We start from the raw sequence: 20,628 nt of genomic DNA on the forward strand, positions 1-20,628 counted from the left end.
CTGTCCTCGTCTCCCTATTTGGCTTAGTCTCATAGTTTTTCTTTAGGTTTTGGTCCCCTTCCTAGTGTTCTGTTTTGTTTCGGTTTTCTAGCTGTAGCCCCTGTGGTTCTTGTTTGGCCCAGTGGTTTTCTGTTTTTCCCTGTCTAGTTTGTCAATTCAGGTCTTAGTTCCGTATCTGTTCTTAGCTTTGTTGTTTTGTCCCCTTAGTGTCTGTGTCATAGTTCCTGCGCCGTCTGGGTTCCTGCGCCGTCTGGGTTCCTGCGCTGCCTGGGTTCCTGCGCTCTAAAGAGGTTCCCTGCGCTCTAAAGAGGTTCCCGGCGCTCTTAAAGGTTCTCTGCGCTCTTAAAAGTCTCTACACCCTTAGTTCCCCTGTTTAGTAAGTTTGATGTTTCCGAGCCCCCATTAGTTTCATTTTAGACTTCCCTGTTTCTTTTTATTTCCTTGTTGTGCCCTGGTTTAGTTTGGTTAGTCCCCTTTAGTCCTCTGTTTCCGTTTAGTTTGGCATCCCAAGGTCTCTGGTTTCCGATCACCTTTTTCTGTTTTCTTCCCCTCCCCGGGAGGTGGCGCCAGAGCCCTCCGACGCACCTTTATGCCGGCTGAGCCCTCTGGTCCTGTCGGCCTGCTCGCTGCCCAGTTTAGGTACCGCTGCCAGAGCCCTCCGACGTTCATTAATCGTCGGCTATGCCCTCTGGTATACCCGGTCTGTCGCTGCCCAGCATACGCAGGTCACCACCAGAGCCCTCCGGCGCTCCTGTGTCGTCGTCTGTGCCCTCTGGTGTACCCGGTCAGTTGCTGCCCAGCGCATGCTTGTCGCTGCCAGAGCCCTCCGGTGCATCCCTGTCGCCGTGTGTGCCCTCTGGCACGCCTGGCCTGTTGCTGCCTAGCTCGCCCTCTAGTTCCTGGGGTTTGCGTTTTTCTTGGTTTCTCTGCGTGTTTAGTCGCCCTCCGTTCTTGGTTCCCCGGCGTGTTAGGACGCCCTCTGACTCCTAGTGTTTGGTTTCGTGTTCCCGGCATGTTAGGACGCCCTCTGACTCCTAGTCTTTAGATTTCTTGTTCCCGGCGTGTTAGGACGCCCTCTGGTCCCTGGTATTTTTTAGAAATTCCCCTCAAGCCCCGGCAATTTCTTCCCTTGCGCCCCGGCGTTTACCTCACGCCCTGGCAATCTTTTCTCTAACGCCCCGGCGTTTACCTCACGTCCCGGCGAACTTCTCCCTTGCGCCCTGGCCGTTCCCTCACGCCCCGGCGAACTTCTCCCTTGCGCCCCGGCAGTTCCCTCACGCCCCGGCGATCTCGTCCCTTGGGCCCCAGCGTTTCCCTCACGCTCCGGCGTTGTCCTTCCCCTGGCGTTTCCGCACGCCCGTTCTTTCCCCCGGCGTTTCTGTACGTTAGTTGTGCACCAGCGTTTCCTTACGCTGTTGAGCCCTAACGTATCAGTCCGCCTGTCCTTCCCCCCTTGGCGTTTCCATACGCCCGTTCCTTCCCCTTGGCGTTTCCACACGCCCGTTCCTTCCCCTTGGCGTTTCCATACGCCCGTTCCTTCCCCTTGGCGTTTCCACACGCCCGTTCCTTCCCCTTGGCGTTTCCACACGCCCGTTTCTTTCTTTGGCGTTTCCACACGCCCGTTTCTTTCTTTGGCGTTTCCACACGCCCGTTCCTTTCTTTGGCGTTTCCACACGCCCGTTCCTCTCCCTTGGCGTTTCCACACGCCCGTTCCTTCCCTTGGCGTTTCCGCACGCCCGTTCTTTTCCCCGGCGTTTCTGTACGTTAGTTGTACCCCAGCGTTTCCTTACGCTGTTGAGTCCTAACGTATCAGTCCGCCTGTCCTTCCCCCCTTGGCGTTTCCATACGCCCGTTCCTTTCCCTTGGCATTTCCATACGCCCGTTCCTTTCCCTTGGCATTTCCATACGCCCGTTCCTTTCCTTGGCGTTTCCGTACACCCGTTCCTTGCCCTTGGCGTTTCCGCACACCCGTTCCTTCCCTTTGGCGCTGTGTTGCGCCCGTTCCTTCCCTTTGGCGCTGTGTTGCGCTCGCTCTTTCCCCTGGCGCTGTGTTGCGCTCGCTCTTTCCCCTGGCGCTGTGTTGCGCTCGCTCTTTCCCAGGGCGCTGTGTTGCGCTCGCTCTTTCCCCTGGCGCTGTCAAGCGCCCGTACCTTTCCCTGATGTGCCGCGCCCTGTCTGTGTTCTCTGGCCCCTTTGGTTCCTTCGTGTCTCTTGGTCTCTTGGTTCCCCAGTGTTCTCTGGCCCCTTGGTTCCCCAGTGTTCTTGGCCTTTTGGTTCCTTAGTTTCTTGTTTTTGACTCGTGCCCGCTGTCCTGAGACCCCCTCCACCCACCCAGGGTAAGAGGTTCCTTCTACTTTACTGACCCAGGAACCCAGCAGACAAGTCATGGAGGAAGGTCTGGAAAAGATGTAAGCAGAGCAAAACAAAATCCTAAGGTCAGCCCAACATCACAAAATAGAAAAGAGATGGCTCAACTGCAAACCTACAGTGACATGGATAACTGCCTAAACCGGACGGACAATTCATCATTTAGCAGAGAAGCAACCAAAATTCCCAATGCTAAGTTTGGAGGGACTACAGAGAACAAAATCAGGTGGAAGATGCTGCAGACAATTCAACTGTCAGTCTTGAGCTCCACTAAAACAGAGAGTTGGTAAGAAGAAAGCTTTTGGGACTGCTCAGACATCGCAACTTTTATCAAAAGTTAAGAGTGAGATCGTGTTAATTTCTGGGGGCAAGAACCTGGAAGAGCCGGTCCAGTCAACTCCCTCTCATTTTTACCTGACCAGACATGGAAGTATTACTTTTGTTAAAAAGCAAAAGATAAGTGTTAACACGTTATTGTTCAGTTGGTGGGTTAAAACAGAAAAAAAACCCACAACAAATAATACCTAATAACCCGCTATTACCATCTATTGTAGAACAGATTACTGGATCAATGTGTGCTTCTGTGCTTTTTTGTCTCTCTTGTTGTGTCTCTGCTCTGTCTTCTGTAACCCCAGTTAGTCGAGGCAGATGACTGTTCATACTGAGCCCGGTTCTGCCGGAGGTTTTCCTTCCCGTTAATGGGTGGTTTTTCTTCCCACTGTCGCTTCATGCTTGCTCAGTATGAGGGATTGCAGCAATGCCATGGACAATGCAGACGACTCTCCCTGTGGTTCTACGCTTCTCCAGGAGTGAATGCTGCTTGTCGGGACTTTGAAGCAATCAACTGGTTCCCTTATATAGGAGATTTTTGACCAATCTGTATAATCTGACCCAATCTGTATAATCTGATTGATTTTGACTTTGAAAGTGCCTTGAGATGACATGTTTCATGATTTGGCGCTATATAAATAAAATTGAATTGAATTGAATTGAATTAAAAATAATAAAGTAGTTTGAAGTTATTGATGGTATTATTACACTAATTTTTAAGAATGCAGAACTGCTGTTTTTAGTTTATTTTATTAAAGAGTTCCACTCATGCAGAGTGGCTCAAGGCTCCATGCTTGGCCTCTTCTTCTTCTCTTTTTACCTTGTCCCTCAGGAGTCAGTTATAAGAAACCATTGTTCAGCCTTAATTTTTAGGCAGAAGACAGTCAGACTTTTATGACACTAAAAAGGAAAATCGTTGCTCTAAAAATAAACTCATGGCCTTGCTTTTCTGTACGTGTCAGACCTGCTTCATCTGCACGCTCCCTCATCTGTTTACTCAGATCTGCAGATAAATTTGTATTAGTCATGTAAAAAACAAAGAGTGCAAAGACGTAGCCGCACTTTCTCTGTTGTTGCACAAAACTCTGGATTCAAGTAGCTTTACATATCAGTAGTATTCCCTCTAAACTGCGTGCATGCAAAATCTGGATTAAGAGTGTGCTCACTCACAATGCAGAGGAAACAAATTATGTTGATAATAATTACTTAGGCAGGACATGGGCAACTTTCTCCAGGTGTTCATCGAGTGCATCTGGGCAGGTGAAGGTACGCCATGTAGCAAGAAACAAAAGACAGCTAAACTTCTTTAATGTTGATCTGGTCAGGTCAGTAGCGGAGGAGGTTGTTATCCAGTGTCGTCTGTTCTGGTGTTAAAAATTTAACAATTGTTGCAAAAAGCAGTAAAAGTGACACAACCTTAAAGCAGGAATAGTTTTGCAGGGACAGGCCACATACATTTTCCACACATGTTTTCTTGACCACTTTTTACAGAAGTTTTGTATTTGAACAGGGTCAGTTTCACTATTGGTAACAGGAGGCAACACCTGGACCTTACAGAGGGAGTCCAACCTGAATGACACATCAGTAGCTGCTATAAGGACAAGCAGGTATAGACAAAGAGTGATAAAATCTATAAAAAACATTGACAGTGACAAAGGTTAAAGGGTTATTATTAATTTTTTCTCAGGTGCAAATGTAATTACGTACGAAACACTGAGGTATTCCATAACAATGTAATAAACGTTTCCAAATTCTTCATCTTTACATTTTCGAATGTCAGTACTTGTTGTACTTGTTGTAACCTGAGATGTCACAGTTCCAGCTTATTTTCATAGGAACTAACTACAGTTGACAGGTTACAAGGATTGTGAAACAATAACCGGTACGTTAAAAGGGTGTGGAGCAGAGCCTCAGGGGTTTAGTTATCTCATCAGAGCAGCTAATCTATGAGAGGGCAACCTTAAATTACTCTCTTGATTTAATCAGCAGACAGACTGGTTTTTTAAAGGCTCAGATGGTTTTGAAATACTTTTTATTTTGACGACTATAGCTTAGAGCAAGCAGAAAATCCTAAATAAGGAAACTTAAATTTGAACAGGTTAGTCTGCAAACTCTGTAGACTGGATAAAAGGCTTCTGACCGTGCCTCTAGGTCAGTTAAAAAAGGAAAAAATTTAATCTGTGGATGGTGAATCTATCAAAATCTACCAGGAATCTTTTGGATCTTCCTTCACAATCCTCCCATAAGGGCAGGATTTTAGTTATCTCAACAGAGCAGCTCATTTATGAAACCACAACCTTTAATTACTCTCAGTCTAATAGTTTTTTAGGATATAGATGGTATGCAAATACCAAATGGAAGGAAATCTATGCTGCACAGTAATTAAAGTCCAAGCTGAACTGTAGGCAATATAATAATAAACCAAGTTATTTTGTACCATTTTGGAACTCTGGTGAGACGGTGTTCCACGGCCCCGCTATGTGATCGCCAGATGCTGATCGGAGTGCTAGAAGCGTCTCCTCCTCTTCTCAGGAATGGAGGGCATTAACTGTTCTCCCTTCACCATCTTAACGTGGAGCTGAGCCGCTACCAAGCTCGCTTCAGACCGCTGTCCAAACAAGAGTGAAACTATTCAAAAGGCGAGAGGAAAAGGAACAGGCAACAGATGGCAGGCACCATCCATCCCTAATTGACCAGCTAAGCCAGGTCTGCTTCCAGAGCTGCGAAGGTTGACATGACGGAGCCATTGGAGCCCGGGAGCGCCGCGTCTACATGGGACAGACCACGCACGTCAGCCCCGCTGCAGCCCCGCTGCAGCAACATTCCGAGACATCAAATCTCATTCACGTGGTGCAGTGTAGGCCCCCCTGCCGTCGACCCCGGTGCGCATGCAGACTGCCTGTATTCAACGACGAACACAGAGAGATTTCCATCGTGTCTTCTCCACCTGGACCTCACTCTCACCAGCTGCATCTCCATGGCGCTCACCAAGCACGTCACTGGCAATCACATCATCAAAACACGACCAACACAAGGACTGATAACGGGCTTTATCAAAACGGACAGCAATGGAGATTTGGAAAACGTTGAGTGGATTTTCACCTTCTCCGCACTTTTTCAAAATGTATGACCATCTCAAACTTAAAAATAGACCTTTTCAATACACAGTCTCTAACAAAATAAACCAGTTTAATATTTGAACATATTCTTGACAAACAAATTGACATGAAACCTAGCACAAACCAGAGTCATATCACCACTAGGGGGTGCACGAGGCGAAAACTAATGGCGTCTGACCGTGTTTTTCCCCCCACACAATAAAGACGTGTAAATAAGCATTTTCTTTGTAAAGCTTAAAAAACTGTAAATTTATTCAATAAATAAAAATGTATTGTAATGATCCGTATTAGACTTTATTCCTAAGTGCTGTTGCACACTTACTGTTCCTTTAAATCAAATCGCTTTGGGGTCATACCGGAAAGAAATGTGTGGCTTCCAGGGAGAGGAGTCGTGATTCAGGGGACTGGCGGAGTGAAAGCTTTCCTGTTTGTCCTAAAATAAAGTATTAGCAGCAAAACCCCGGTCTGCATTGGTGTCATAACGGAACGATACATTATTAAGACAAAAATGCATTTATTGAGAAGAAATCTTCTTCTACGCTTCATTTTAAGATGAAATATCCGTATTGTGCTGTAAATGCTGCTTCAATCATTCTCGCAAATAGGCTCATTTAGCTGAAATCAGGGAAACAGGTGAGACATCTAAGGTGAAAGTAAGTCATTAAGAGGAGAGGAAGAGCGTGAGAAAGAAATTGGAAGCAACAGAGGAGATAATCGCAACAGATCCGGGAGAAGAAAACGAGCCAGAATCAGAAAATGTCTCTTTCTCTCTCCTGACTTTACGTTGTTTACGTCAGCAGAGGAAACATTTAATTTGAGCGGAAAGTTTTATTTACAAGATTAAATTGAGTGACTTGTTCTCTCTATGGATCGCACAGCTCCTTCAAACAGCGCTGCTCATGGTGCCGTGACTTTGAACCGGTGACAAGCTCTGACGCGCATGACATGCACACCGCTGTCGTTACCGCTGCTGCTGGGAGGATTAGTGGTGATAGACGCGATTTTTTTGACTATGCTCACGCACAGATCTGTAATAGTTTTCATTGTGATTCAGACAGGCGCAGACTGCACCGTGCAGTTCGTTTTAAAGAGACAGTTTTAGCGCATATTCAGACAGAAACGAGTGGAGCCAAGGTGTGTTGCCGTGGGCGTGTTTACCTGCTGAAGATAACCGCTGTAAAACATTTAGTAAACATTTCTTTGATTAATAACATCTTTATGGAGCGCTAGAGTTATTGTTACTCTGTGCTGCTTTACCAGTTCTCTCTCGCTCGCTCGCTCGTCATCGGACAACAATCAAACTACTTCGTGTTTGGATTTTGCGGCGTACATTGTGCGTCACACTCAGATTTAGAAGCTGTGTTACGACGTTTTAAGTTGTAACTGCAACTGTTTATTTATATATATATATATATATATATATATATATATATATATTTAGATATATAGATATATAGATAGATAGATATAGATATATATAGATATATATATATATATACATATATATATATATATAAGTTAGCAACCCAGAATAGCTGAAAACGTCATTGCATGAGTGATATGGGAGTTATTGGACAGATAATGAAAGCTATTTTCTCACACCTCACTCATTCAACACAAAGGGGGGGGGGGGGTAGGAAAGGGTGCATTGATTAGGAAAGGCATTGAAAGGACATGGCATCAAATCATGATCTAACCACGTCTCCGTAAAGCACATGATACTAGAATCTTTGTACCTCCATTGGAAACGAGTTACTGCTGCAAACTTCTCGGTCTTGTTGTGGAGAGATCTTACGTTTCCCATGACAACCGATGGTAAATAACTCTTCCTTCGCTTCGTCCTGCCACCCCGGCAGCCTCTCCGTTTCCTCCGTATTTCTATGGGGATGTCTGGTTTCTCAACAGATGCCTAAAACTTTAATTTATTTATCTTGGATTTTAGCTGATAGTCCAACTCAAAATACTGAAGATAATTTGTAAATGGTTCTCTATTTTTATTCTTATCAGAATCTAAAAAGTGAGACATTAATCACTGCTAAGTTCCTCTTAGTCAATATATTTAAGTAATACCTTCCTTTGCAATTACACGGGCAACAAACTCTGCTCTTGAGTCTTCTCAAATCCCCCGGTCATGGGAGATGGCCATTCACACTGGTTCTGGTTCTGCTGGAGGTTTCCTTCGTGGTAAATGAGAGTTTTCCTCTCTACTGTCGCTTCATGCTTGCTCTTTCAGGAGGAATGAAACTGCTTGTCAAGACTTGATGCAATTTGCTGGGTTTCCTTAGATAGTCCTGGCTTTATGCTCAGGGTCATTGTTTTGTTGGTAGGTTAACGTCTGCCCCGGTCCCAAGTCTTTCACATGTGAAGGAAAGCACCCTTACCCCACACAGATTCTGTCAACAACATTTCACCATGTTTATGGTTTATTCTGGGTGACAAGCCTCCCACTTAACATCGTGGTATGCATGTATCAAAAAGATCATAAAACCAAAATAGCTTATTCCACACAACCTTTTGCGAGTTTGAAAGTACCAAGTACAAAGAAAGCCAAAGGGTTATTAATTGGAACTTATTCAGAAAACCAGATTATTAGAACAACTAACAGACAACATGCTGGTGAACATTCTCAGTCATCCAGGTCATGGTCATTCCAAAAAAAGTAAAAAACAAAGCAACTGGGCCTGTTTTCCGTAGTTGAGGACGTTTCACTTTCTCTCCAGGAAGCTTTCTCAATTCAAAAAATCTGGAGTAATGTGGAGTACCCAGCTTTATACTGCTGTCCAAACAATTTCGGTTGTATTTGCATGTTATCTAAGCATTTTATCTAAGCCATTACAAGGCCTTTGTTTGGACAGTAGTATAAAGCTGCTTACTCCACATTACTCCAGACTTTTTGAAACCAGAAAGCTTCCTGGAGATGAAGCGAAACATCTTCAACTACAGAAAACAAGTTCATTTGCTTTGTTTTTTACTTTTTTTGTAAATAACAGACAACTAAATGTTGTTCTAGCAACATATTCTCCCACGTCTGTAAATATGCAGGTTCTGCAGTTGTGCCATGGGTCTCTCTACTGTCTTGCACCACCCAGTTTAGGTAAACCTGATAATTTATCATAAAGCCTGTGGTTGGGATATGACAAAATATGGAAAGCCTCAAGATGACCCTTCTGAATTGCACTGTCTGTGTTCTGTTCAGGCGAGAAAGCCAATTCAGACTAAATAGCCAATTCAGACTAAATAGAGCACATCAAAATTATTTAACATCTCTAGTGGGAGTACAGTAGTGGATCCTGATCCATAAATAAGAAAGAGTCATACTTCTCTCATGCATTGTTATTTTTTATTTTTTTTTTAGATGCAGGAACTCAGACATATGTTCCAAGGATTCTTTTGCTAATGGGAACTTTGAACCTTGAAAAAACAGAAGCATCAAAGACAAAAATATAAACGATAAGGATGAAAAAGGAAAAAAGGGACACATAATAAAGAAAATCCCACAAACAATCAAGTTCCTATTTAGTCACTGTGACTAAAACAATAAAGCAATTTATACTTTTCTTAAAGATGTTTAAGTCTAAACTCTTAACTGCTTAATGAGTTTATGGCATCAGTGACTTGGACCAAAAATCTGGAGCCAGTCGGGTTGTGAAAACCACCAACATTTAAAGTAGTTTAAAACATACAGAGCTAATGATGGTGAATATCTTTCAGTTAAAAATGATTAATAAAAAGACAAAGTTCCCAAAAACAGCAACTGATACAAGATTAAAGACCTCACAGCTCATCTCTGGCCGTGTCTGTATCCGAGGAACTTCTTGCCTCCGTTGTCATGTTAGTAGCAGCCCTGATTGCAGATATCATAGCCGACTCGATCCAAGAATGAGGGAATACTGTGTGCTCACCAGCAAAATAAATCTGGCTCTCGTTCTGGAAGAGCAGCTTTCCGTACTCCAAGTGTTGATAGGGAGTAGCAAGAGAGAATGCGCCCATACTGTGAGGGTCCAGAATCCACTTCTTCACCAGCACGTCCGTGCAGAGAGACCTGACCTTATTGCCATGGATCAGTTCCAGGTCTTTCAGGACCACCTCTTTCAGGTCTTCATCTGTCAAACCCACCAAGTTGTGGGAGTCTTCAGCCCAGGTGTAGGATGCCAGGAGGACGCCGATTGTTTTGTTTCCTGGGAATCCGTGACTCGGGTAGTAGATGAATCGAGATGGCCTGTCTGTGATGCTCTTTCCTCCATAGATGCCATCTTTCTCCCAGAATCTCTCGCTGCATGTAAGGACAATTTTGGTGGAGCTTGCATATCGGAGATACCTCAGAGCCTCCATTTTGGGCGTTGGCAGAGGTGGTTCAAAATCAATAAAGAGAGTTGCTTTAGCAGAGGATGTGACCAGAACAGCATCAGCTTTGATGCTCTTGATGCTGCTTTGTTCGTTTTCTTTGTGCTGATACCACACTGTTACTGGTTTTTCTGACTGGCTGATCTTCTTGACTTTAGCGTTGAAAATGGTGGTGGTACTGTTAAGAGTTTTGAACAAAGTTGTGGGGATCAGATCCGTCCCACCAGTCACTTCTGTATATCTGGAGATTAAAGAAAAATGTTGTTACTAAATGTACTCAGTGGGTTTCTTTTACTTTCTTTGTAAGGATTTTGCCTTGTAAATGTAAAAATGAACAATCATTCAGAAAAGATTTTGAGTAGATTTGGATGCATTCAAGTCAACAAATCTTTGATTAATCCTGGTTTCAACTCTTAACAAATATCATTGACCTTAATCATACATTATGATTGAGTTGGTACAAAAATTAGATTTATGTAAATGGCTTGTACTTGTAAAGCGCTTTAACTAGTCTTGATGACCTCCAAAGCGCTTTACACTACAGTCAGTCATTCACCCATTCACACCCTGACGGTGGTGAGCTATGTTAGTAGCTACAGCTGCCCTGGGGCACACTGACAGAGGTGAGGCTGCCATGCACCGGTGCCACCGGGCCCTCTGACCACCGCCAGTAGGCAATGCGGCTGAAGTGTCTTGCCCAAGGACACAACGACAGAGACAGTCAGTGCAGGGGATCGAACCGGCAACCCGCCAATTGCAAGACGAACTCCCTAACCTCTGTGCCACGTCGCCCCGTGGAGAAGATTATTTTTCAGAAATCACAGTTATGCTCAGAGTAGAGAGGTGTCTAGATGTGTGTGATTACCAAAGTTATCTCCCTACATATGACTTATCTAGACCCAGGTTATTACTACAACAGAGACATTTCTGCCTTTATGCTTAGAAAGTAGTTAAAGCAATTGATCCAGAACATTGCTGTCTGTGTCCTCACTGAGACTAAGAAAGTAGAGCACATCACGCCAGTTTTAAATTCCTTCCACTGGCTCCCTGTATCTCAGAGAATAGACTTTAAAATACTTCTGTTGGTCTATAAATCCCTGAATGGCTTAGTACCTAAATACATCACAGACTTGTAATCAGTGTATCAACCCTCCAGACCACTCAGGTCTAATGACTCCAGCCTGCTCTGCAGAACCAGAACCAAACACAGAGAAGCAGCATTTAGTTCTTATGCTCCACTTTTTCCTGAACAAACTCCCAGAGGACTTAAAAAGTTTCTTTAAATCAAGATTAAAAACCTTTTTGTCTAGTGTTAACTTTAAATGTTACTGTGGTAGATGTAGTCTACCTTGTCTCATATCTTAACCTGCTACTAATCCACTGCAATCTGCTTTCCTCTGTAATGTTTTCTTTTGTTCTGTTCATGAACTGTCTTGTTAATAATATGTGCTACAAATAAACTTGCCTAAAGGAAAAATTTAAAACAAGTTCTTCTTTAATCTTTTACGAACTTCACTCCCCAATACTTCTGTGTTGCTTAACAATGCCAAAGAACTGAGAAATAAGGGAGGGCAACATTTCTAAGTTGTTTAATATATAAATTTAAAGGCAGAGGGAGGATAAGAATGTTACTAAACTGCAGCAGTGATTCATCAGAAAACATGTTTCAAAAGCTGTTGACATAGATTTTTTTATCTTCTTGAACCCTCCTAAAACCCAGTCAGTTATTGCAGCAAGGTCACTACATGGCATTAAATGAGAAATTTGATCAGTGACTAAATTTTAATTGTTTAATTCCAATTGAGGTCTATTTTAATTACGTCTTGCGATGTTGTGACACCTGCTATGTTGCAAGCAAAGGGTGATAATCTATAGAGTTAACATTTTTTCCATAATTTGGTAAGCATATTAGTAAATATTTTGCTTGCTAATTTTGGTAGCAGACATTTGAAAAGAGGCATTTAGTCCAACATAACCTATCCACCGTTTTTCTTATAAAAAAAAACTCTAACCCTGTGTATCTTAAACCACATTTTATTTGAGACCAATTTTTTTTTTTAAACACGACCCCAGTTTGTATATTTTCTCTATTTATAGTGATGGAAAGTGCAAAGTTTGGTATATTCTGCTGCACAGGGACAGCCATTTTCCTTTTGTGTTGACCATGAGTGATCACTAGCAGTCAAATGTCTATGATGGCGGAATTAATCAGGAAAAAAAAAAACTTTAAACTTCAAACCCTCCTAGCAATTATATCATCATACCAAGGTGGATGACTTTTTATCAGTGAGTAATAATTTTAGTTATCATGGGGTCATTGCTTCAAAATTTTGCACTGATCTAGCATAAAATTCAAAGCAATTTCAATGATGTTCAATATTAGTTGTGGCAAAAAAATGTGACAAAAACTATGACAGCATGCATTAATTGGACCTCTGAAGAAGACTGCTAGAAGACAGGCAATTCTCATCAGCACTGATGGAAAACTGGTCTTTATTGTTACCTTATGAAAGCAGAACTTTGCACACTCTCATCCCTTAAACAAATAGTTTGTTAAGACCTCTGGTACATGGGTACCTAGGGGAATATGACATCAATATGTACTTTGTCACATAAAAAAATGATTTTTTTTATCTTACGTCACACTGTCGCTGATATCATTCTCAAGGTAAATCATCTCAGTCAGAGCCTTGTCCATGATGCTGTTTGCATTCAGTATGTCGCCGATCATCCTAATGGCCTCTGAACTCAAATGTTCGTGCAGATATTGCTGTTGAGAAAAGCCTCTAAGTATTTACTGTCCATATGAAAATATATTAGGATAATTAAGAGAAGAAACAACACAAACAAATAAATAAATAAAATCAATTATATGATACTACCTAATTCTGGATTAAACAAAATAAAACTTGCCTTTACAGAATAGCGATCAAATCTCTTCAGCGCTGCAACACACCCTTTGCTTTTCACTACACACCTCACCTACAGGATGCAGAATATGCTTCAAGATAAATTTACCAGATTTAACCCGTGCCCAACCAACATGTGAAAGAAGATCTACAAACATGTTAATATTCAGAGTTGTTTTGTGATCATTTTAAAAATCAGAATAATTTATCAAAAAGCTCTGGGTGCAAAGTGTCCTTTCATTTACCTCTGTTAAAGCTTCCTCCAGCAGAGCACTGGCTGATTTATTCCTCTCACCAGGGGGTAGATTGTAAGGCAGGATGTCGGGGTTTTTAATTACTTCAGAAGTCCTGTGCTTTTTCCCATTTACCAGGTAAAAGGTGTTTTCATCAGTCATGATGAAGCGATTCAAGTAAATAGGTGTTGTGGGAGTATTCAGTTGGTCAATTAACTGGTGGAGAATGCTGTTAAGAGATTTTATTAATAATAATAATTGAAATTAATTGATCTCACAATGTAGAAATTCACTTCTGCATCTTAACCCATCCCCTTGGGCAGCAGTGGGCTGCCACTGTGTGGCGCCTGGCGAGCAATTGGGGGTTAAGGGTCTTGCTCAGGGACCCAGAATGACAGCTTGTGGTAGTTGGACTCAGAACCTCTGGGACCGAAGCTCTGTGCTCTAACCACTAGGCCACCACTCCCCCCCTTTATAATGGTGACTTTAACCTCTATCTGAAATTTTATTTCTAACTACTTCATTAAACCAATATATCAACAGGTTTTGATGCAGTCAGCTGGAAACATAATATTTCTGAAAGCATTTTTACTCACTGATGAAAAGATGGAATCCGCATGGCCCCCAAGTCGACATACCAGCCCTCTTCTTCATTCCTGTGGGTCAATACCCGTCCTCCAACTCGCTCACTTGCCTCTAATATGGTAACCTTATTTAGAAATTACAAAACAAATTATTAAAAGCTGTGTTACAACAGCTCAATTGATATTTCAAGACCTGTTCTGTCACTGTGGCAACAAATACCAGAATCTGTCCCAAAAACAACAAAATAAACAACTTGTGTTACTCATACCTTATGTCCAGCATCTTGCAGCAGTTTGGCAGCAGTGAGTCCAGCCATGCCAGCCCCAACAATAACGAAACGAGACGGGGTTTGTGTCTTTGGGAGCCCCTTTTTTAGTATGTTTCTCAGTTTCGCGTAGTCTGAATTATTTAAACATTGATTCAAGTTTGCATTTTTGCTGGCCGAAGAAGAGTGACTTTGTTGCAGAGTCAGCAGCAGCAGCAGCAGCAGCAGCAACAAGCCACAGGCAACTGGAGGTACAAAGAGCAAAATAAATCACAAGTATCTGTTATCACATCAGTGTATTTTTCACCTGTAGTGAGTGAAGTGATGATCTAGCCATCCATCTGATACAGTAAAGGTAATTTCAGTTGTACAGTCTGTTGTATAGTCTGACAGCTTCCTTCAGCAGCTGTCAGGGGCGACAGTGGCGTAGAGATTAGGGAGTTTGTCCTGCAATTGGCGGGTTGCCAGTTTGATCCTCCGCTCTGACTGTCTAAATCATTGTGTCCTTGGGTAAGACACTTCACCCGCATTATCTGCTGGCAGTGGTTAGAGGGCCTGGTGGCGCCATTGTGTTGCAGCCTCGCCTCCGTCAGTCTGCCTCAGGGCAGCTGTGGCTACTAACACAGCTCACCACCGTCAGGGTGTGAATAATAGTAATAATAATAATAATAATAATAATAATAATAATAATAGTAATGTGTGTGTGAATGGGTGAATGTGTGTGTGAATGGGTGAATGTCTATCTGTAGTATGAAGCACTTTGGAGGTCGTCAGACAAGTGAAAAGCTCTATACAAATACAAGCCATTTACCATTTCAGGGGGTGCACAGGTGACCCTGTCTCCTTCACACCCTAACATTCTTCTTCAGCACCTCTAAACTGTCTCAGTGCTTCTCAAACCTTGTCCCCACACTGGTCAGCCTATGCTCTCTCTGGTCAGTTTCTAATTTTCACTTTCTGATACTAATTCCTTTTTAATTTACATAGATATACTGTATATAAACACCGCACTGCATGTTCCTTTTCTAAGATTTTACTCATGAACAATTCTTTTTTAGCAACACTCCCCATTTATTTGGACTTTAGAGTGGGCCTAAGACTACTCTGGTTTGTACTCACCCCTACTTTTCAAAGCAAAAAAAAAAAAAAAAGTTCTGTTGCTGAAACACTGCGGCTAAATTGAACAGGTTTAAAAAAAAAGATTTGATGAATAAGAATACTCACAGGACTGCTGTTTTATTTCAATTTGGTTCATTGTTTTGTCGTGTTGCAGGTCCTTTCTGGTGGATAAACACATTGATACAAATATTAGACAGGTAAGCCCATAGTGCAGAGTTAAAAAACAAAGATTTTTTGAGTCTTATATTTTTCGTTTTCTGTTTAGGAAATATGTTATATTGCTAGTTCATTTAACTTGCAACATGTATCTAAAATGTTTTTAAACATCTGAATAAGATTAGTAAATATGTTTTCTATAATAACCTATTGCATAACTCAAATTGTACTGTGACAAAAATGTGTAGAGACAAAGCCATCTTTTTGCTGGTTAAAATTGGTAATTTCATGGTTTAAAATTATGACCGCTTTTAAACAACTACTATAACCTCTTATTTTATAGGATGTATGTTTCTCTCTAATTACAAAGACTTACAAATGTGACAAGAAATATTTCTTACCAGTCTGTAGTTTTCAGAAGCAGGGACCCAGAATTGATTTTTCTGCAATGAACCACTCCTTTTATATACCTGAAAGAGGGCGGAGAAGGAAGAAAGTGATCAATCCGGTTTTGTAAAGTTGCCCAATATTCACTGGAAAAGGATAGGGTTGTGTTGTGTGTGTACTTGTACTTGCTGAGCCAGAACATTTTTTGCATGTTTTACTACTAATCTGAGGATGTTTTTCTTGGGCTAGGCATTAGGTTTTTACGACTAAGGTGTCAATTTGATTTAGGCGAAGCTTAGGTGTAAGGTATATACTGGTATTGGTTAGGTTTAGGTTTAGGGTGAGGGTCAGGGTAAGTTCATAGAAAAGGTTAGAAATGAATAGAAGTTGATGCATAATCCTCAGTAAATTTATTAAACATGGATGTGTGTGTGTTCTGGTTTTAATGATGTACTATGGACATCACTCTGTTTACACAGTCACATCATGGGGACCTCTTTCATTGTGGGGACAAAAAAGCTGGTTCCCACAAGGAAATTTAGTTTTAAATATTTATATAAGTAATGTTAAATGTGCTGGTGAAGTTTCAGGCATTGGCCCATGACACATGCTTTTATGACAATTTGTGTTAAGGTGTGTGTACTGATAGCGCCCCTAATGTTCATAACGGGTAGTGCACCTACTTGTTTTCTCACAAACTTTTCCAAATATGGTTAAGTACCACCTTCTTGCTGGTCCCCAAAAAGACTGACTTCTGCAAAAACATGTAATTACAAGTTTTATAAGGTAATATCAACTTAAAAGACAAAAACGGGGTTCATTGTGTGAATTTATAAATAAGGGAGTATGAATCTTGTGCAGAGTGCATGCAAGACACTAAAGGTGTAAACATATGTGCAAAAATGTAGGTAAGTAATTCTCAACACTGCAACTTTGGGAAATTTTTAAGACTGCCTTAAATTATAGTTATATATTTAGTTTTGAACTAGAGTTATCTTGTTATGAAGAATAAGCAAAGGTTTTTGTCACTAGATCTGTATAGCTGATAATGCCATAAGCCAAAACATTGACAGAAAATTTATTTTTACAGCTTATTGACCCAAGTAAATTGTACTCATATGGAGATCTTTTCAGTTTTATTGATAATTGAATTGTAAAAATGTGGATTATATTTCTTCAACTTCCCAATTAAAGTTGCTTTGTGTTTATTTCCAAATAAATTGCCAATAATCTATATTTAAGCTTGGGGTCATGAGAAAAAAGTTAAAAGGTCCCAGTGGTATACAGATTCTTCTGACAGTCACTTTGTAACAGTCACCTCTGTTGTGAAATTACATGCTGTTTAAAAGTGTCAGGGTTTTCTGTATTTGCCTTGGCGACACACGCCTCGAAGCCTCGGCACATCACGTAACATTACTAGGCTCTAGCCACGCAAGCCCAGCAGATGCGTTCGGGTGGCAGATAGCCGCTCAGCAGGAGCAGCTGCAGTCACTGGGGTTGGCTGTAAATTGTACCCAGGAACAGCTCCAGATGGTAGCAGCGCAGCTTAACCAACTAACCCAAACCATAACTTCCGCATTCTCGCAGCCCGTCAATCAAGCTCCAGTCACCCCGCCTTCTACAGATCCAGAGGTTAGTACTCAGCCGCCTCCCCCCGAGAGCTCATCACCGAGTCTGGAGAAGTTCTCTGGTGAGAGCGGGGATTGTGGTGGATTCCTATTCCAATACAAACTCGTGTTTAACCGTTCATCTCAGACCTTTCCCTCCGATCAGATTAAAATATTTTATATTCTTCGTCTTTTGTCCGGTAGAGCCCTCAGATGGGCGGAGTCCTGTTTCCCTGACTGTCTGTCATTTGGTTGTTCCCTCCATGATTTTGTCTCCGAATTTAAGACGTTTTTTTTCAGCTGAATTAGATCCTGTCCAGCAGTCTCGTAATCTTTTATCTTTGAAACAGCGTGGACGCCGCGTATCTGATTTCTCTGTGGAGTTCCGAACTTTAGCCGCAGCTGCGGGTTGGGATTCCAAGCCGTTAAAGCCAGTATTTTTTTCAGGCTCTAGACGAAACTTTAAAAGGATGAATTAGCACGGGTTGAGGAACCTAGTGCTTTTGAAGATTTCGTTGCCTTAGCAATTCGTTTAGATACTTAAACGAATTGTTGTGCATTGTACTTATAGTTGTGCAGCCGGAACTGGGCCCTTACAGATAAGATCCCGCGGACCGGTGGATCAGCTGTGTCTCGCAGCAAATCACTGCGACCGGTTGAAACCCCGCCGCCACGTCCGGAGCCTATGCAGATAGGCAGGGTTCATTTAACTCAGGAAGAACGACAACAGCGTTTTTCAGCTAATCTGTGTCTTTATTGTGGCAGCGAACTGCACCGCTCGGCCAAAAGAGCAAGTCCGCCGTCTGTAATGAGGGAGTCGGCGGACGAGACTAGTTGAAAACCCCACAGTTCTGTTACGAAGTTTTCTGATTCGCGGGTTTGTTTACCCGTTACTTTGCTTTTTGATCAGGATGGTCTGGAGGTTTCAGCCTTAGTGGATTCTGGTTCAGATTTTAACTTAATCGATCAGCAGTTAGTTAATCAGCTCCGTGTTCCAATCGTGAGACTTCCTAAACCGTTAGGTTTCGGCTCAAGATGGTCAGAGTTTGACCCAAATTACTCATCAGACTAAGCCCCTCGAGGTTATTGTATCAGGAAATCACAGGGAGCAGTTATCCCTCTTTGTGTTTCCTTTAAAGCGCTCCTCGGTTGTGCTAGGCATGGCGTGGTTAACGGTTCACAACCCTTGGATTAATTGGGCCGAGTCCCGGCTCGAGTCGTGGTCTCCTGCTTGTCACTCACGGTGTTTGCATTCAGCTCGCCCAGTTTCTCGCTCCCCAGTTTCACCATCCTCCCCGGAGGAGGTTATTGATCTCTCTCTATCGAGTACCACGATCTCAGGGTGGTATTTAGTAAGGAACAGGCCAGTTCACTTCCGCCTCATCGCCCCTACTACTGCGCCATTGACTTGCTGCCTGGAGCTTCGCTATCAGTAAGCCGCCTCTATAACATCTCGAGGTCTGAACGTCAAGCGCTTGAGAAATACATTAGCGAGTCGCTATCGGCGGGTCTGATCCGTCCATCTTCTTCCCCTTTGGGTGCCTGCTTCTTCTTTGTCGGATGGTTCCTTGAGACCTTGTATTGATTATCGGGGGCTAAATCAGATCACCGTAAAGAACAAGTACCCCCTTCCTCTACTCTCATCGGCTCTTGAACCAGTCCATAACACAAGCATCTTTACTTTACTAAGCTCGATCTTCGCAATTACATTGCAGCCAAATAGCATCTCCCCTACATGCTCTTACCTCCACCAAGGTTCCGTCTGTCTGGGGACCTGAAGCAGAGACCGCTTTTGAGTTACTTAAGTCTCGTTTTTCCCAGGCGCCCATCCTTGTACATCCTAACCCCCAGAAACAGTTTACTCTAGAAATCGATGCCTCCAATACTGGAGTATGCGCTGTTTTGTCCCAGCTCTCCGAGACAGATAATAAGCTCCACCCCTGTGCCTTTTTCTCTCAACGCTTGTCGCCTAGTGAGCGAAATTATGACGTAGGGGATCGTGAACTACTGGCTATAAAGCTAGCTTTGGAGGAGTGGCGGCACTTGCTTGAGGGATCCGAGCAGCCCATCATCATATGGACTGATCACAATAACTTCTCCTACCTACAGTCTGCTCGCCGCCTCAACTCCCGACAGGCCCGCTGGTCATTATTCTTCTCCCGTTTCAACCTCTCAATCACCTACAGACCCGGATCCAGAAACATTAAACCGGACGCTCTGTCTCGCCAGTTTGCCCCTCCTGAGCAGGAGGGGGAGCCTGATTGGATTCTTCCTCCCTCTTGTACAGTTGGAGCCCTACATTGGGACCTGGAGGACAAGATTAACCAGGCATTACGACTCAACCCAGACCCTGGTACAGGTCCTGCGGGTCTTAAATATGTGCCTCAGGCTGTTCGCCCTAATGTTTTACAGTGGTGTCATGATTCTAAGTTTTCAGCCCATCCAGGTATTATTAGGACTCAGTCCCAGGTTTCCCGACATTTTTGGTGGCCATCGTGGACCAAAGACGTAAGTGAGTACGTGTTAGCCTGCCCAGTCTGTGCCCAGAACAAGCCCTCTAATCAGCTCCCCACTGGTCTGCTCAGCCCACTTCCCATCCCCAGACAACCATGGTCCCACATTGCAATAGACTTTGTCACCGGTTTGCCCAAGTCTCAAGGGATGTCCACAATATTAACCGTTGTCGACGATTCTCCAAGGCTTGTCATTTCATCCCCGTTCGAAAATTACCCAACGCCTTGCAGACCGCTCAGCTCCTCATTTGACATGTTTTCAGGTTGCATGGCATCCCGGTCGACATACTCTCTGACCGGGGTCCCCAGTTTGTGTCTCAGGTCTGGCGACACTTGTGCTCTGCCCTTGGTGCCCGTTATACCCTCACCTCCGGTTATTACCTACAGACTAATGGTCAAACAGAACGCATGAACCAACAGTTGGAAACCACCCTTCGCTGCCTTACATCGACTTCCCCCATGGACTGGAATAAGTTTTTGCCCTGGGTTGAGTACGCTTTGAACTCCCACGTCTCCACATCCACAGGTCAATCCCCGTTCGAGGTATCCCTTGGTTATCAACCCCCACTCCTACCAACCGATGAGCTCAGGATTCCCTTCTCTTCAGTTAATGAGTACATTGCCCGCTGTCAAGAGATCTGGAGGACCACCATCACTGTTCTTACCCGCGCCGCAGGGCAGAGTAAGAGGTTCG

The 20,628-nt window shown here is 43.1% G+C and overlaps 1 protein-coding gene across 1 annotated transcript; it reads right to left on the minus strand.

The window, feature by feature from the left end:
- Window positions 1-9,171: 9,171 nt before the first annotated feature.
- LOC105924839 (L-amino-acid oxidase) lies at window positions 9,172-15,849 on the minus strand. The gene is made up of 8 exons (XM_036129696.1): window positions 15,829-15,849; window positions 15,377-15,432; window positions 14,156-14,397; window positions 13,899-14,011; window positions 13,315-13,531; window positions 13,074-13,142; window positions 12,800-12,930; window positions 9,172-10,401 (listed from the first exon to the last, which is right to left on the minus strand). The coding sequence occupies exons 2-8, from the start codon at window positions 15,405-15,407 to the stop codon at window positions 9,591-9,593; spliced, it is 1,614 nt and encodes a 537-aa protein (XP_035985589.1). The 5' UTR covers window positions 15,408-15,432; window positions 15,829-15,849; the 3' UTR covers window positions 9,172-9,590.
- Between the last annotated feature and the right edge of the window lie 4,779 nt (window positions 15,850-20,628).

The sequence above is a fragment of the Fundulus heteroclitus genome, unplaced genomic scaffold (assembly GCF_011125445.2).
Source record: "Fundulus heteroclitus isolate FHET01 unplaced genomic scaffold, MU-UCD_Fhet_4.1 scaffold_204, whole genome shotgun sequence".
NCBI classification, from domain to species: domain Eukaryota; kingdom Metazoa; phylum Chordata; class Actinopteri; order Cyprinodontiformes; family Fundulidae; genus Fundulus; species Fundulus heteroclitus.

What these genes read in the sequence shown, in the direction of transcription:
- LOC105924839 (XM_036129696.1), bottom strand. Translation starts at nt 15,407, where the DNA reads ATGAACCAAATTGAAATAAAACAGCAGTCCT. An exon ending in TGGAGGAAGCTTTAACAGAG is followed by an intron (nt 13,143 to 13,314) that starts GTAAATGAAAGG and finishes TGCATCCTGTAG; the next exon opens with GTGAGGTGTGTAGTGAAAAG. An exon ending in GATATCAGCGACAGTGTGAC is followed by an intron (nt 10,402 to 12,799) that starts GTAAGATAAAAA and finishes TTTAATCTCCAG; the next exon opens with ATATACAGAAGTGACTGGTG.